At 44.4% G+C, this 17,663-nt stretch overlaps 1 protein-coding gene across 1 annotated transcript in view; it reads right to left on the bottom strand.

The window, feature by feature from the left end:
- The window catches only part of NRK (Nik related kinase), a 197,083-nt gene extending 180,527 nt beyond the window's left edge, over window positions 1–16,556 (bottom strand). Inside the window, exon 1 of the mRNA XM_067471688.1 lies at window positions 15,806–16,556. Within this exon, the coding sequence (XP_067327789.1) occupies window positions 15,806–15,862 (57 nt within the window). The 5' untranslated portion in view covers window positions 15,863–16,556. The remainder of the gene's footprint in view (window positions 1–15,805) is intronic.
- Between the last annotated feature and the right edge of the window lie 1,107 nt (window positions 16,557–17,663).

The following is a 17,663-nucleotide window of genomic DNA, read 5'->3' as shown; positions in this document are numbered from 1 at the left end:
GAACAAGCCCTATGAGGAGCGGCTTAAGGAGCTGGGCATGTTTAGCCTGAAGAAGAGAAGGATGAGAGGAGATATGATAGCCATGGATAAATACGTGCGAGGAAGCCACAGGGAGGAGGGAGCAGATCAAGGGTCTGGAGAACAAGCCCTATGAGGAGCGGCTTAAGGAGCTGGGCATGTTTAGCCTGAAGAAGAGAAGGATGAGAGGAGATATGATAGCCATGTATAAATATGTGAGAGGAAGCCACAGGGAGGAGGGAGCAGATCAAGGGTCTGGAGAACAAGCCCTATGAGGAGCGGCTTAAGGAGCTGGGCATGTTTAGCCTGAAGAAGAGAAGGCTGAGAGGAGATATGATAGCCATGTATAAATACGTGCGAGGAAGCCACAGGGAGGAGGGAGCAGATCAAGGGTCTGGAGAACAAGCCCTATGAGGAGCGGCTTAAGGAGCTGGGCATGTTTAGCCTGAAGAAGAGAAGGATGAGAGGAGATATGATAGCCATGTATAAATACGTGCGAGGAAGCCACAGGGAGGAGGGAGCAGATCAAGGGTCTGGAGAACAAGCCCTATGAGGAGCGGCTTAAGGAGCTGGGCATGTTTAGCCTGAAGAAGAGAAGGCGGAGAGGAGATATGATAGCCATGTATAAATACGTGCGAGGAAGCCACAGGGAGGAGGGAGCAGGTCAAGGGTCTGGAGAACAAGCCCTATGAGGAGCGGCTTAAGGAGCTGGGCATGTTTAGCCTGAAGAAGAGAAGGATGAGAGGAGATATGATAGCCATGGATAAATACGTGCGAGGAAGCCACAGGGAGGAGGGAGCAGATCAAGGGTCTGGAGAACAAGCCCTATGAGGAGCGGCTTAAAGAGCTGGGCATGTTTAGCCTGAAGAAGAGAAGGATGAGGGGAGATATGATAGCCATGTATAAATACGTGCGAGGAAGCCACAGGGAGGAGGGAGCAGATCAAGGATCTGGAGAACAAGCCCTATGAGGAGCGGCTTAAAGAGCTGGGCATGTTTAGCCTGAAGAAGAGAAGGATGAGAGGAGATATGATAGCCATGGATAAATACGTGCGAGGAAGCCACAGGGAGGTGGGAGCAGATCAAGGGTCTGGAGAACAAACCCTATGAGGAGTGGATTAAAGAGCTGGGCATGTTTAGCCTGAAGAAGAGAAGGATGAGAGGACATATGATAGCCATGTATAAATACGTGCGAGGAAGCCACAGGGAGGAGGGAGCAGATCAAGGGTCTGGAGAACAAGCCCTATGAGGAGTGGCTTAAAGAGCTGGGCATGTTTAGCCTGAAGAAGAGAAGGATGAGAGGGGATATGATACATACTTCCTTGGAGACTAGGACGCAATGGAACAATGGCTTCCTGACTGTGAGAGCTGTTTAGCAGTGGAACTCTCTGCCCTGGAGTGTGGTGGAGGCTCCTTCTTTGGAAGGTTTTAAACAGAGGCTGGATGGCCATCTGTCGGGGGTGCTTTGAATGCAATATTCCTGCTTTTTGGGTGGGAGTTGGACTGGATGGCCCATGAGGTCTCTTCCAACTCTATGATTCTATGAGAAGGTGATGATTTGCCATATCATCAATAATCATGAAAAAATATTCCAAAAATAATCAGGATAAAAATCCCAAAAATAATCATGAAAAAATATTCCCAAAAATAATCATGAAGAAATATTCCCAAAAATAATCATGAAAAAATATTCCCAATAATACTCATAAAAATATTCCCAAAAATCATCATAAAAATACTCACAGAAATAATCATGAAAATTTTGTCCCAAAAATAACCATGGAAAAATATTCACAAAATAATCACGAAAAAGTATTCCTAAAATAATCATGAAAATTTTCCCAATAATAATCATGAAAAAAATATTTCCAATAATAGTTATGAAAAGATATTCCTAAAATAATCATGAAAATATTCCCAAAAATAATCATGGAAATATTCTCAAAAATAATCATGAAAATATTCCCAAAAGAATAATTAAAATATTCCCAAAAATAATGAGGAAAATATATTCCCAGAAATAATCATGAAAATATTCCCAAAAATAATGATGAAAAAATATTCCTAAAATAATCATGAAAATATTCCCAAAAATAATCATAGAAATATTCGCAAAAATAATATTCACTAAAATCATTAAAAATACTCACAAAAATAATCATGGAAATCTTCCCTAAATTATCATGAAGAAATATTCCTTGCTCCATCCATGTTTAATATTTGCAGATCAAATGACTTCAACCAGATTATATTGTCAAACACGGATGGAGCAAGCACTCTCCCCCGAGGCAGGCCATTCTTCTGTTTCCGCCATCTGCTTCTCTGACCCTGGAACTCAACAAAAAAGCTCCTGTTTTGTCGCAGATTTCCTATGAAGCAGGTGAGGTGGTCGTCCTTTATGATATTATACATTTTTCTCAATTGTGGGGCACCACAATTGAAGGGAGATGTTGACTCTAAGCTGGAATGTGTCCAGAGGAGGGCGACTAAAATGATCAAGGGTTGGGAGAACAAGCCCTATGAGGAGCGGCCTAAGGAATATGTCATAGGGAGGGTGACTAAATGATCAAGTGTCTGGAGAACAAGCCCTATGAGGAGCGGCTTAAGGAGCTGGGCATGTTTAGCCTGAAGAAGAGAAGGCTGAGAGGAGATATGATAGCCATGGATAAATATGTGGGAGGAAGCCACAGGGAGGAGGGAGCAAGCTTGTCAAGGTCTATTTTGCCCAAACTGCACCAGTGTTCACATTTGGGCATATTGAGTATTCAGGCCAAGTTTAGACCAGATCTATCCTTGTTTTAATCCACAGTGCTCTCTGGATGTAGGTGAACTACAACTCCAAAACTCAAGGTCAATGACCACAAAGCCATTCCAGTATTTTCTGTTACTTATGGGAGTTCTGTAGGCCAAGTTTGGTTCGATTCCATTGTTGGTGGAGTTAGGAATGCTTTTTGATTGTAGGTGAACTATACATCCCAGCAACTACAACTCCAAAATGTCAAGGTCTGTTTTCCACAAACTCTACCAGTGTTCACATCTGGGCATATTAAGTATTCAGGCCAAGTTTGTTCCAGATCTATCCTTGTTTTAGTCCACAGTGCTCTCTGGACGTAGGTGAACTACAACTCCAAAAATTCAAGATCAATGCCCACCAAACCGTTCCAGTATTTTCTATTGGTCATGGGACTTCCGTGTGCCAAGTTTAATTCAATTCCATCGTTGGTGGAGTTCAGAATGCTCTTTGATTGTAGGTGAACTATAAATCCCAGCAACTACAACTCCCAAATGGTAAAATCAATCCCTCCCCAACCCCGCCAGTATTCAAATTTGAGCATATCCAGTGAATGAAAATGCATCCTGCACATCAGATATTTACATTTTGAGTCATAACAGTAGTAAAATTACATTTATGGAGCAGCAACAAAAATCGTGTTATGTGGGGGTCACCACAACATGAGGAATTGTGTGAAGGAGTCACAGCATTAGGAATGAGCCATTACCGCTCAAGCAGGGAGCTTTGAGATGGTTGAACAGAAGCTCTCCAAAGCTCTAGGTGCCCTTACCGCCTATGACAGAGAAAACTGATCCCTAACCCATCTAAAACACAGACATGTGCCTTTCATCTCAAGAACAGACAAGCATCCCGAGCTCTGAGGATTATTACCTGGGAAGGAATCCCACTGGAGCATTGCAGCGCACCCACATACCTGGGAGTCACTCTGGACTGTGCTCTGACCTACAAGAAGCACTGCCTGAACATCAAGCAAAAAGTGGACGCTAGAAACAATATCATACGAAAGCTGACTGGCACAACCTGGGGATCACAACCAGACACAGCGAAGACATCTGCCCTTCAGCTATGCTACTCTGCTGCTGAGTATGCATGCCCAGTGTGGAACACATCTCACCACGCTAAAACACTGGGTGTGGCTCTTAATGAGACATGCCGCATTATCACGGGGTGTCTGCGCCCCACACAACTGGAGAAATTACACTGCTTAGCCGGTATTGCACCACCTGACATCTGCCAGGAAGTAGCAGCCAATAGTGAAAGGACCAAGGCAGAGACATCTCCAGGCCATCCCCTGTTTGGGTATCAGCCAGCACGTCAACGACTTAAATCAAGAAATAGTTTTCAAAGATCTAAAGAGACACTCACTGGAACACCTCAGCAAGCGAGAGTCCAAAAGTGGCAGGCTCAAACCCAGAACCTCAATCAATGGCTGATATCAAATGAGAGACTCCCCCTGGGCACACAGATTTGGAAAACGCTGAACAGACTGCGCTCTGGCACCACAAGATGCAGAGACAACCTTAAGAAATGGGGCCAACAAAGTGGAGTCCACGACATGTGAGTGCGGAGAAGAGCAAACTACAGATCACCTGCTGTAATGCAACCTGAGCCCTGCCACATGCACCTTCTTGTAGTAACATCAGAGGCACTCCAAGGGGCCAGGTACTGGTCAAAGGACATTTAATCAATTACCAAGCTTGCAAACTTTGTGCTTTGTTTGTTTGTTTGATTGTTAAAAATGCAATACAACTGTTTGATTTCCCTCCTGACATGATAAATATAGCATTAGGAAGGCTGAGAAACTCTGGGATACAGCAAGGTGGCTTTGCGGCATCCAGGTTAGCCGTGTCTTCCTTCAGCCTTTTGGACTTCTGAGCCAATGATAAAGACGGAGCGAGGAGAGGAGCATATGGCCCCGTGCATTACAGTAATTAACCTCAAAGTGATGAATGTTTGGGTCAGGATGTGGGCACCTGGCAAAGGAAACGGAGCAAACTTGGCAGCAGTTGGGAAGCAGAGGGCCATTCGGACTCAGGGAGACCAAACGCGAGCACTACATCACGGATATGTCCCGCTCTGATATAATTATGACTTGGCCAGATCGGAAGACAGGGTTGGAAGAGACCGCAGGATGACTCAACCAGAACAAGGGCAGAGCAAGGACCCATGTCGGAACCTCAAAGCAGAGCGCTTCTACTCCCAACACAAATGCCAGTTCAACAGTACAGGTTGGAGAAAAGGGTTTGCTGCTATTTATTTGTCGTGTCAGGGCAACCAGTCAATTGTATTATATTTCTAACAGAACAAAACAAACAAACAGACAAAACACAACATTTGCAAGTTTGGTAGTGGATTAAATGTCCTTTGACCAGTATCTGGCCTCTTGGAGTGCTTCTAGTGTTGCTGCAAGAAGGTTCTTCCTTGTGCATGTGGCAGGGCTCAGGGTGCATTGCAGCAGGTGATCAGTGGTTTGCTCTTCTCCACACTCGCACATCGAGGATTCCACTTTGTGGCCCCATTTCTTGAGGTTGGCTCTGCATCTCGTGGTGCCAGAACGCAGTCTGATCATCTCCTTCCAAGTCACCCTGTTCCGTCTCCCAGGAGACTGCGTTTATTGCCTTTTTTGGTTGCTTAAATAGGTTGCCCCTTGCCTTTCTCCTAGGCTGCTGCAGCCTCTGCAAAGGCCTAAAAGGTTAGCAGCCAGAAACAGGAAAGCCAGTTTTCAGGCCCTCTGCAATAATTGGCCAAAGAGTAGCTCTTTGGGCCCACCCCTGTTTCCAGGGTAGAAGCAGCCATTTTGGAGGTCTCCCTGTCCCTTCAGCCTTAAGGAAGAATCCATGATGTGCTGTTGGCAGGCAGGTACCTCAGAAGATACCATTGTAAATACAATTGAGTTTAATTGAGACCTATAGGTAATAGATATATATAGATAGATAGATAGTAGGGCTGGGCGGTTTCGTTTCGTTAATTCGTAATTCGTTAATAATTCGTTAATTTTTTCAATTACAAAACGATAACGAACCATTCTGGAGCAATTATTAAAAAAAACGAATTTTCAAAAACGTTTTGTAAATGCTTCGTATTTCGATATTGTGTTCGTTTCGTTATTGTTCTGAGGTCGTTTCGTTATTATTTCCGCATGTCTGGGCCAGTTTTATGGTTTAATTAGTGAAAAAAAATTATAATATCACACCAACAGTCAAGAACAGAGGGAGAGGGAAGCTTCAGAAGGTTTTGGAGGTTTTTTAGCGTATTTCGCGGTCGCGTCCGCCATTAACGAATCGATTCGTTATTGTTTCGGAAATCGATTCGTAAATTTTTTACCATTTACGAAATTTCGTAAATATCGAACTTTTTAAAAGGAAAATTTTGTAATTATTTTAAATATCGAAACAAAAAAAAAACCCAAATACAAATCGATTTTAGAAACAATTTTTTCCGTTGTTACCCAGGCCTAATAGATAGATAGATAGATAGATAGAGTAATTGAGTTTAATTGAGACCTATAGATAATAGATAGATAGATAGATAGATAGATAGATTGACTGAGTAATTGAGTTTAATTGAGTCATAGATAGGGAACAATTGAATATAGATAGAATTTATTAATATGGAGTTTATTACTCATTGATTGTTTTGTAATATTGATAAGCGGAACCAAGACTACCAGGACTTCGTGAATAAATACCCCGTTTAATGTTTCAATCTTGAAGTGGACTCAGTTTTTCAAGAAAGCTCAATCTGCCTAAAGAAAGACCCCAGCAGTTTCGCCTAGACATAGATAACAGCACGTCAAAGTTTTATTTTAAAGCGTCTGGGCGTAACAGCACACGCCCTGTCTTCCATGTGCTCAGGGGGGAATCTCTCATCTGGTATCACCCACGGATTGAGGTGCTGAGTTTGAGCCTGCCACTTTTGGACTCTTGCTTGCTGAGGTGTTCCAGCGAGTGTCTCTGTAGATCTAAGAAAACTATGTCTTGATTTAAGTCGGAAAAAACAGACCCCTGTCTGATTCCACAGCAAGCCGGCTTCAGGAAAGGCAAAAGCTGCACATCGCAAGTGCTGAACCAGCACATCGAAGATGGCTTTGAAAGGCAGCAGATCACAGGAGCTGTCTTCATAGACCTGTCAGCGGCTTATGATACTGTGAACCACCATTGCCTCCTCCTGAGAAAAAAGTATAATATCACAAAGGACGACCATCTCACCCGCCTCATAGGAAATCTGCTACAAAACAGGAGCTTTTTTGTGGAGTTCCAGGGCCAGAGAAGCAGATGGCGGAAACAGAAGAACGGCCTGCCTCAGGGGAGCATGCTTGCTCCATCCATGTTCAACATCTACACAAATGACCAGCCACTGCCAGAAGGGACAGAGAGCTTCATCTATGCTGATGATCGTGCCATCACCGCTCAAGCAGGGAGCTTTGAGATGGTTGAACAGAAGCTCTCCGAAGCTCTAGGTGCTCCTACTGCCTACTACAGGGAAAACCAGCTGATCCCTAATCCATCTAAAACACAGACATGTGCTTTTCATCTCAAGAACAGACAAGCATCCCAAGCTCTGAGGATTATTACCTGGGAAGAAATCCCACTGGAGCATTGCAGCGCACCCAAATACCTGGGAGGAGTCCCTCTGGACCGTGCTCTGACTTACAAGAAGCACTGCCTAAACATCAAGCAAAAAGTGGGTGCTAGAAACAATATCATACAAAAGCTGACTGGCACAACCTGGGGATCACAACCAGACACAGTGAAGACATCTGCCCTTGCGCTATGCTACTCTGCTGCTGAGTATGCACGCCCAGTGTGGAACATATCTCACCACGCTAAAACAGTGGATGTGGCTCTTAATGAGACATGCCGCATTATCACGGGGTGTCTGTGCTCTACACCACTGGAGAAATGACACTGTTTAGCCGGTATTGCACCACCTGACATCCACCGGGAAGTAGCAGCCAATAGTGAAAGGACCAAGGCAGGGACATCTCCAGCTCATCCCCTCTTTGGGTATCAGCCAGCACATCAACGACTTAAATCAAGACATAATAATAATAATAATAATAATAATAATAATAATAATTTATTTAAATCCCAAAGGGATTCAGGGTGGCTTCCAAGATGGAGAATAAGGTTGGGGCAACAACACATCCCTGTTTTGACACCTGATTCCATCCTAAATGGGCCAATTTGGTGCTGCGTAACTTATATGTACGCAAGGTTTCAGGCTTGAAATTTAAAATAAGTTTAACTAGCCCCTGAAAAAGTTTGTTGCACAAGGAAAACAAACATTTAATGCCTGCTGTTGTTGTTTTTTAATTTACAGTTTCTCCTCTCCTTTGGTTGTGTTTACGATTAAGCAGCTTTGTACACACACTTCTTCGAAGACACTGATTTATGACATTATCTGCCTTGATACCAATGGTAGTGGGTGATGTACTTTCTCTTCTCAGGCCGGTAACAGGTGGAGTTATTTGCAAAGCAGATGTAATGGCCAGGAAAGCCCTTGAGTTGGGAAACCAGGCCTCCATCTCTCGCTTTTAATAGCGTGATGCTGTGATGGATGCAGCTTTTCTCAGCCAAGTGTGACAAACCGCCGAAACATCCTGTCCTGAAGGGAGGGGAACCAGTCCTTACAGGATTGAGAGCCATTTATCATAAAAAAGGCAGGAAACTTAATGAGCAACGCTTAAGTGGAAGCTGGTAGCCAGGGTGGAAATACAGACTGGAAAAAGACAGCTATCAGTGGTGGGTACCAATTATGCCAGGTAGCATTTTGTCTGTGGTGAGGATAAAGTTGGGAGGAGGAGAACGGCCGGCTCAGCTTTCAGCTCCTGGGATGAAAGAAGGGATATAAATGGAGCCAACCAAAGTTCTAGACTCCAAATTAAAAGCCTGAAAGGTTGTCAAGAAGGAGATGGAGAAAGTTTGCTTTCCACGGCTCCGGAGGACAAACCTCTGGGTTCAAAGGACAAGAGGGAGCCTCTCACCTCTGCAGGAATCTACCATATACTAGGCTTGGGCGGTTTCATTCGTTAATTTTGTAATTCGTTATTAATTCGTATTTAAAGCTTGGGTGTGATCCTAGACTCTTGGGTGTGATCCTGGACTTGTTGTTGTTTGTTTTATCACACCGACAGTCAACAACAGAGGGAGAGGGAAGCTTCAGAAGTTCCCCCTGTCCCATTTGGAGGTTTTTTTAGCATATTGTGCAATCGCGTCCGCCATTAACGAATCAATTCAAAATTTACGAAATTTCGTAAATTTTGAAATTTTTTAAAGAAAAAATTCAGAATTCTTTAAAAAAATGAAACGCAATGGACACCCTAAAAACAAAACGAGTTTAGAAACAATTTTTTCCATTGTTACCCAAGCCTACCATATACCATGCAGCTGTGGACTAAAAGACCAAGGCCTGCAATGACAAACTACCTGCGTGCTGGACTGTAATTAAAAGTTGGTAATAAGAACTGAAAAGTAAATTCTGATAATAGTGGGAGAGAGATAACAGAAATGTTTACAGTGTTAAGAAGGAAATCAACACAAGGCTAACACCAATCAAGAAGAGTCAACATAATAATAATAATAATAATAATAATAATAATAATAATAATACTTTATTTGTACCCCGCTACCATCTCCCGAAGGACTCGGTGCGGCTTACAAGAGGCCGAGCCCAAATACAATAGTAAAAACATCAGCAACAACAAACAGCAAAATAACTCAAAAAACAAAGCAGTAACATGACAACACACAATGACACAATTAAAATCAATGGCAGGGCCAAATGTAATAATTAAAATTAAAAAGTGCTGGGTGTGACCAGGTGGAGTGTTTGGAGGGGGATGGGCATGCAGATATCCTGGATCTCTGATAAAGTGCGTTGGGACATAATACTAGGAGTTTCCTTATTCTGGGAAGTTGTTGTTGTTGTTGTTGTTGTTGTGTGCTTTCAAGTCATTTCAGACTTAGGTTGACCCTGATCGAGGGCCAGGTAAATGACTTTGGAGGGCCGTATCCGGCCCTTGAGCCGTAGTGTGAGGACCCCTGATCTACCGTATACCATGCAGCTGTAGACTAAAAGACCAAGGCCTGCAATGACTAACTACCTACTTGCTGGACTGTAATTAAAAGTTGCTAAAAAGAACTGAAAAGTAAATTCTGATAGGAAATGGGAGAGTGGTAACAGAAATGTTTACAGTGTTAAGAGGGAAGTCAACACAAGGCTAACACCAATCAAGAAGAGTCAACATCTGGCTAGGAAACTGAGTTGGAGTCATAGAATCATAGAGTTGGAAGAGACCTCACGGGCCATCCAGTCCAACCCCCTCCCAAGAAACAGGAAAATCAGATTAAAAGCATCTACCGTATACCATGCAACTGTGGACTAAAAGACCAAGGCCTGCAATGACTAACTACCTGCTGGCTGGACTGTAATTAAAGGTTGCTAATAAGAACTGAAAAGTAAATTCTGATAAGAGTGGGACAGTGATAACAGAAATGTCTACAGTGTTAAGAAAGAAGTCAACACAAGGCTAACACCAATCAAGAAGAGTCAACATCTAGCTAGGAAACAGAGTTGGAGTCATAGAATCATAGAGTTGGAAGAGACCTCACGGGCCATCCAGTCCAACCCCCTCCCAAGAAACAGGAAAATCAGATTAAAAGCATCTACCGTATACCATGCAACTGTGGACTAAAAGACCAAGGCCTGCAATGACTAACTACCTGCTGGCTGGACTGTAATTAAAGGTTGCGAATAAGAACTGAAAACTAAATTCTGATAAGAGTGGGAGAGTGATAACAGAAATGTTTACAGTGTGAAGAAGGAAATCAACACAAGGCTAACACCAATCAAGAAGAGTCAACATCTGGCCAGGAAACTGAGTTGGAGTCATAGAATCATAGAATCATAGAGTTTGAAGAAACCTCATGGGCCATCCAGTCCAACCCCGTCCCAAGAAGCAGGAAAATCAAATTCAAAGCATCTACCATATACCATGCAGCTGTAGACTAAAAGACCAAGGCCTGCAATGACTAACTACCTGTTTGCTGGACTGTAGTTAAAAGTTGCTAATAAGAACTGAAAAGTAAATTCTGATAAGAAATGGGAGAGTGATATCAGAAATGTTTACAGTGTTAAGAAGGAAGTCAACACAAGGCTAACACCAATCAAGAAGAGTCAACGTCTGGCTAGGAAACTGAGTTGGAGTCATAGAATCATAGAATCATAGAGTTGGAAGAGACCTCATGGGCCATCCAGTCCAACCACCTTCCAAGAAGCAGGAAAATCAAATTCAAAGCATCTACTGTATACCATGCAGCTGTGGACTAAAAGACCAAGGCCTGCAATGACTTACTACCTGCTTGCTGGACTGTGATTAAAAGTTGCTAATAAGAACTGAAAGTAAATTCTGATAAGAATCCTAGAATTATAGAATCAAAGAGTTGGAAGAGACCTCCTGGGCCATCCAGTCCAACCCCATTCTGCCAAGAAGCAGGAATATTGCATTCAAATCACCCCTAACAGATGGCCATCCAGCCTCTGTTTAAAAGCTTCCAAAGAAGGAGCCTCCACCACGCTCCGGGGCAGAGGGTTTCACTGCTGAACGGCTCTCACAGTCAGGAAGTTCTTCCTCGTGTTCAGATAGAATCTCCTCTCTTGTAGTTTGAAGCCCTTGTTCCATTGCGTCCTAGTCACCAGGGAAGCAGAAAACAAGCTTGCTCCCTCCTCCTCCCTGTGGCTTCCTCTCACATACTTATAAATGGCTATCATATCTCCTCTCAGCCTTCTCTTATTCAGGCTAAACATGCCCAGCTCCTTAAGCTGCTCCTCATAGGGCTTGTTCTCCAGACCCTTGATCATTTTAGTCGCCCTCCTCTGGACACATTCCAACTTGCCAATATCTCTCTTGAATTGTGGTGAGAACTGGGAGAGTGATAACAGAAATGTTTACAATGTTATACCATGCATCTGTGGACTAAAATACCAAAGCCTGAAATGACTGCTTGCTGGACTGTAATTAAAGGTTGCTAATAAGAACTGAAAAGTAAATTCTGATAAAAGTGGGACAGTGATAACAGAAATGTTTATAGTGTTAAGAAGGAAGTCAACACAAGGCTAACACCAATTAAGAAGAGTCAACGTCTGGTCAGAAAACTGAGTTGCAGTCATAGAATCATAGAGTTGGAAGAGTCCTCATGGGCCATCCAGTCTAACCACCTCCCAAGAAGCAAGAATGTTGCATTCAAAGCACCCCCCCCCCCCAAGATGGCCATCCATCCTCTGTTTAAAAGCTTCCAAAGAAGGAGCTTCCACCACACTCCGGGGCAGAGAGTTCCACTGCTGAACGGCTCTCAAAGTCACACTCAACTTCTAGAACGATTTGTCCGCTTGTCTTCTCTTGGGAAGACAAGTGGACAAATGTCAGCATGCTGGAAAAAGCAAAGACCACCAGCACTGAAGCGATGCTCCTCCGCCATCAACTCCGCTGGACCGGCCACGTTGTCTGAATGCCTGACCACCATCTCCCTTAGCAGTTTCTCTACTCCTAATTCAAGAACAGAAAAGGGAATGTTGGAGGTCAGGAAAAGAGATTGAAAGATGGGCTCAAAGCCAAGCTTAAAATCTCTGGCATAGACACTGAGAACTGGGAAGCCCTGGCCCTTGAGCGCTCCAGCTGGAGGTTAGCTGTGACCAGCAGTGCTGTAGAATTTGAAGAGGTACGAATGGAGGGCAAAAGGAAGAAACGTGCCAAGAGGAAGGTGCATCAAGCCAACCCTGACTGGGACCGCCTTCCACCTGGAAACCAATGCCCTCACCGTGGGAGAAGATGCAGATCAAGAACAGGGCTCCACAGCCACCTACGGACCCACCGCCAGTACATCGACCTTGGGGGACAATCTTACTCGGACAATGAGGGATTGCTTAAGTAAGGTGAACTAACACTCCCAAACTCAAGGTTGAGCATCACTCAGCTAGAGACAGGTTCCTGTCTATGTGGTGGATGGTGATGTGCTCCATCCGCCATGTGGAGGATGGAGCACAGCACCAGATGGGTCGATGCTATTGCTTCTCAAATCCATCTGCTTTCTATGTTAGGAGTGACACAAAGGGTAGTAAGAGCTGAGTTGCAAGAACGGTGTGAGTAAACTACCACACCATGATCTCTCTTGGGGCAAGCCAGTCTATCTCATGTATTGCATGCAAGCCGGAAGTATGGTCATTGGCCCCAATCCAGGTAGAATGAGTCAGTGCTTTTGGCAGGATGGAGAGCACATGGTTACTTGGAAGTAAATTCCATTGGGATGAATGTGCCAAGATGCTTTCCAGTGAGTCAGATCAATGGTCCAGTTATGATTGGTATTAGCTCTCAGATTCCCAGAATTGGGAATGATGTGGCCCTCCAAGATACTGTTGGACTACAACCTCCAGCCCTATTGAATATGGGAGTTGCAGTTCCATAAAATCAGGAAGGGCTGCAAGTTCTCCCACTCTTCATCTATGATTTTCAGACTCTTTGATGGCTGGCTCGAGAGAAGTACGTGTGAAAAAGATCTTGGAGTCTATTGTCGAAGGCTTTCATGGCCAGAATCACTGGGTTGTTGTAGACACCAAATTGGGAGGGAGAGCCAATACTCCAGAGGACAGGAGCAGGATTCAAAGCGATCTTGACGGATTAGAGAGATGAAGGGCCAAAACTAACAAAATGAAGTTCAACAGGGACAAATGCAAGATACTCCACTTAGGCAGGAAAAACGAAATGCAAAGATACAGAATGGGTGACAATGCCTGGCTCGAGAGCAGGACGTGTGAAAAAGATCTTGGAGTCCTCGTGGACAACAAGATAAACATAAGCCAACAATGTGATGTGGCAGCAAAAAAAGCCAATGGGATTTTGGCCTGCATCAAGAGGAGCATCGTGTCTAGATCTAGGGAAGTCCTGCTCCCCATGCTCTATTCCGCTTTGGTTAGACCACTTTACCTGGAAAATTGTGTCCAATTCTGGGCACCACAATTCAAGAGAGATTTTGACTCTAAGCTGGAATGTGTCCAGAAGAGGGTCTGGAGAACAAGCCCTATGAGGAGCGGCTTAAGGAGCTGGGCATGTTTAGCCTGAAGAAGAGAAGGCTGAGAGGAGATATGATAGCCATGTATAAATATGTGAGAGGAAGCCACAGGGAGGAGGAGGAAGCAAGCTTGTTTTCTGCTTCCTTGGAGATTAGGACGCAATGGAACAATGGCTTCAAACTCCAAGAAAGGAGATTCCATCTGAACACGAGGAAGAACTTCCTGACTGTGAGAGCCGTTCAGCAGTGGAACTCTCTGCCCCAGGGGGAGTGTGGTGGAGGCTCCTTCTTTGGAAGCTTTTAAGCAGAGGCTGGATGGCCATCTGTCAGGGGTGATCTGAATGCAATATTCCTGCTTCTTGGCAGAATGGGGGTGGACTAGATGAGGGCCCAGGAGGTCTCTTCCAACTCTTTGATTCTATGATACTATGAATATAATAATAGGCCATAGGTTTTTAAATCCTTGTGTGTTATTATTGTTTATTGCTTACATGTGATTTATATTACTTGTATTGTATTTATTGTTTTTGTTTATTGATTTTTTGTTTTTATTGATGTGTTGTTGGGCTTGGACTCATGTAAGCCTCTCCGAGTCCCCTTGAGGGGAAGGTGGTGGGGTATAAATAAAGTTTTAATATTTATTATTGTTGTTGTTGTTGTTGTTGTTGTTGTTGTTGTGTCAGGAGCGACTTGAGAAGCGACTTACATTATTTTTTATTATTATTAATAATAATAACACCACAGACTTGTATTATTAATAATAATAATAACAACAACAACACAGACTTGCATTATTATTATTATTATTATTATTATTATTATTATTATTAATGCAAAACTAGGCTACTGTTCCTGAGAATATGCAGAGGATCATAGAAATATAATAATAATTAATAATCATAATAATAATAACAACATAGAATAATAGAATAATCTATATAAATAAAAATGTAATGTTTGTTTGTGCTATTCACAGAACTTAAAAACCACAGGACAAATTGACACCAACTTTGGACACAAGACACCTAACACCCCAATGTATGTTCTTCACTCAAAGGAAATGATTTTGTCATTTGGGAGTTGTAGTTACTAAGATTTATAGTTCACTTACAATCAAAGAGCATTCTGAACTCCACCAATGATGGAATTGAATCGCTCTTGGCACACAGAACTCCCATGACCAACAGAAAACACTAGAAGGGTTTGGTGGGCATTGACCTTGAGTTTGGAAGTTGTAGTTCACCTACATCCAGAGAGCACTGTGGACTCAAACAATGATGGATCTGGACCAAGCTTGGCACGAATACTCAATATGCCAATATGTGGACACTGGTGAAGTTTGGGGGAAATTAACCTTGACATTTCGGAGTTGTAGTTGCTGGGATTTATAGTTCACCTACAATCAGAGCATTCTGAACCCCACCAACGATGGAATTGAACCAAACTTGGCACAGGGCACTCCCATGACCAACAGAAAATACTAGAAGGGTTTGGTGGGCATTGACCTTGAGTTTTGGAGTTGTAGTTCACCTATATCCAGAGAGCACTGTGGACTCAAACAATGATGGATCTGGACCAAACTTGGCACGAATACGCAATATGCCAATATGCGACCACTGGTGAAGTTTGGGGGAAACGAACCTTGACATTTGGGAGTTGTAGTTGCTGGGATTTATAGTTCACCTACAATCACTGAGCATTCTGAACCCCACCAAGGATAGAATTGGGCCAAACCTCCCACACAGAACACCCATGATTCTAAGTCGGGTTCCTTCCACACAGCTGAATAAAGTCTCTGCTTTGAACTGGATTATCTGGCAGTGTGGACTCTGACAATCCAAGCAGATATGGTGGGATTGTCTGCCTTGGTCTGCTGGGTCCTGTGTCTGCGTGGAAGGGCCCTGCGAGGAAGAATTCCACAGACTTACCCGGAGGGCAGAGAGGTCGATGGTGTCGAGGCTGCGGGCGGCGCAGTCGCTGGCCATGGTGGGCGCAGGGCGCGCCTTTGGGCACGGATGGGGGGACCCTCTTCCAAGACGGATTCAAGCGGGTTGACAGTTGCAAAGAGGGGGTTGGAAGGGGGGGAAAGAAAGAGGAGAAGCCGAGGATTGTCCCCACTTTTAGTTCAAGACTTTCGGCCTCGGGAAACCGCCTTAACGTGGACTCTTTTTCCTCCCCTTTTTTCCTCCTCCTCCTCCTTTGGGCACGGATGGGGGGACCCTCTTCCAAGACGGATTCAAGCGGGTTGACAGTTGCAAAGCGGGGGTTGGAAGGGGGGGAAAGAAAGAGGAGAAGCCGAGGATTGTCCCAACTTTTAGTTCAAGCCTTTCGGCCTCGGGAAACCGTGTCTGCGTGGGCTCTTTTTCCTCCCCCTTTTTCCTCCTCCTTTTGCGCTTTTGGAGATCTAACGGTCCCTGCTTCTCCTTCTCAGCCTTCTCAGCCTTCTTTGCCCATGCTGGCGAGCTCTCGGCCTGGGACAAATGCAGGAAACCTGACATGCAAAGCCGGAAAAGGGCAAAAAACAGAAGGAAAAAGAAAGGAAGAGGAGGAGGAGAAAGAAAGAAAAAAAGCTGGGCGGGTTGTGTGTGTGTGTGTGTCTCTCTGCGCTTCCTCCAGACTTGTGGACAGTGGACAGCCAGCAACTTTTGGCACAGATGTTTCCTCGCGGGGAAGAAAACGTTTGCAAGGAAGTGACGTGCCTTGGGGAGGGTTGGGCGGGGGAGGGGGGGGGAGAGGAGGAGGAAGCAGGCCGAATGGGGAAAAGGGGGTGTTCTTTTAGGCGGGGGGCGTTAAGAACTCTAAGGACCCCATTGCCTCAGTTTCCTCTCTTTTTGGAAAGCCAGCAGAGCGCACAGGAGTCCTTTGCCATGCCTTGGGGGGGGGGGGGGGGGGGCTCCAGACCCATTTCCCACCACAGCAGTTACAGCAGTGGGTTGTTGTAGGTTTTTCCGGGCTCTCTGGCCCTGTTCTAGAGGCAATCTGTCCTGACGTTTCGCCTGCATCTATGGCAAGCATCCTCAGAGGTAGTGAGTAGGCCTGGGTAACAACGCAAAAATTTGTTTCTAAAATCGATTTGTAATTGGGGGTTTTTTTTGTTTCAATATTTAAAATAATTACAAAACTTTCCCAAAAAAAAGTTTCCAACAGACCTCACAACCTCTGAGGATGCCTGCCATAGATGTGGGTGAAATGTCAGGAGAGAGTGCTTCCGCCCCCCTCGCTCGCCGCTCGCTCGCCCCTCTCGCTCGCCGCTCGCTATTATTATTAATAGGCAATGCTAAGCAAGCTGGCCAATTGCAACATTCAGGCAGGAAGCAGCCAGACCATCAAGCTGCAAGGCCATTCGATGCTCATCAAGCTGGCCAGCTGCAACATTCACGCTTGCCTCCAGCAGACAAGAGTTCTTCCTCCCACCCTGAACATTATTCCACAGATATATCAACCCCACTTGCCTAGTTTCCAACAGACCTCACAACCTCTGAGGATGCCTGCCATAGATGTGGGTGAAATGTCAGGAGAGAGTGCTTCTGCCCCTCTCGCTCGCCGCTCGCTCGCCCCTCTCGCTCACCCCTCTCAGCAAGCATCGGCAGGCGGCCATCTTACGTATTTCCGAAATGGACGGAAATACAAAATTTTTTGGCGCCTGCCGTTCGATATTTAAAAACACTTCCAGGTTAAAAAAAATGTTTTGTAATCGTTTCGTAATTCAAAAATTAACGAATTTTTTAATGAATTACGAATTAACGAAACGAATTGACCAGCCCTACTTTGCACCCCTTTGCTATG

Source organism: Anolis sagrei, chromosome 10, assembly GCF_037176765.1.
Source record: "Anolis sagrei isolate rAnoSag1 chromosome 10, rAnoSag1.mat, whole genome shotgun sequence".
In the NCBI taxonomy this organism is placed as follows: domain Eukaryota; kingdom Metazoa; phylum Chordata; class Lepidosauria; order Squamata; family Dactyloidae; genus Anolis; species Anolis sagrei.
Note: the sequence above shows the minus strand (reverse complement) of the source record. Positions and strands in the feature narration are given on the sequence as shown.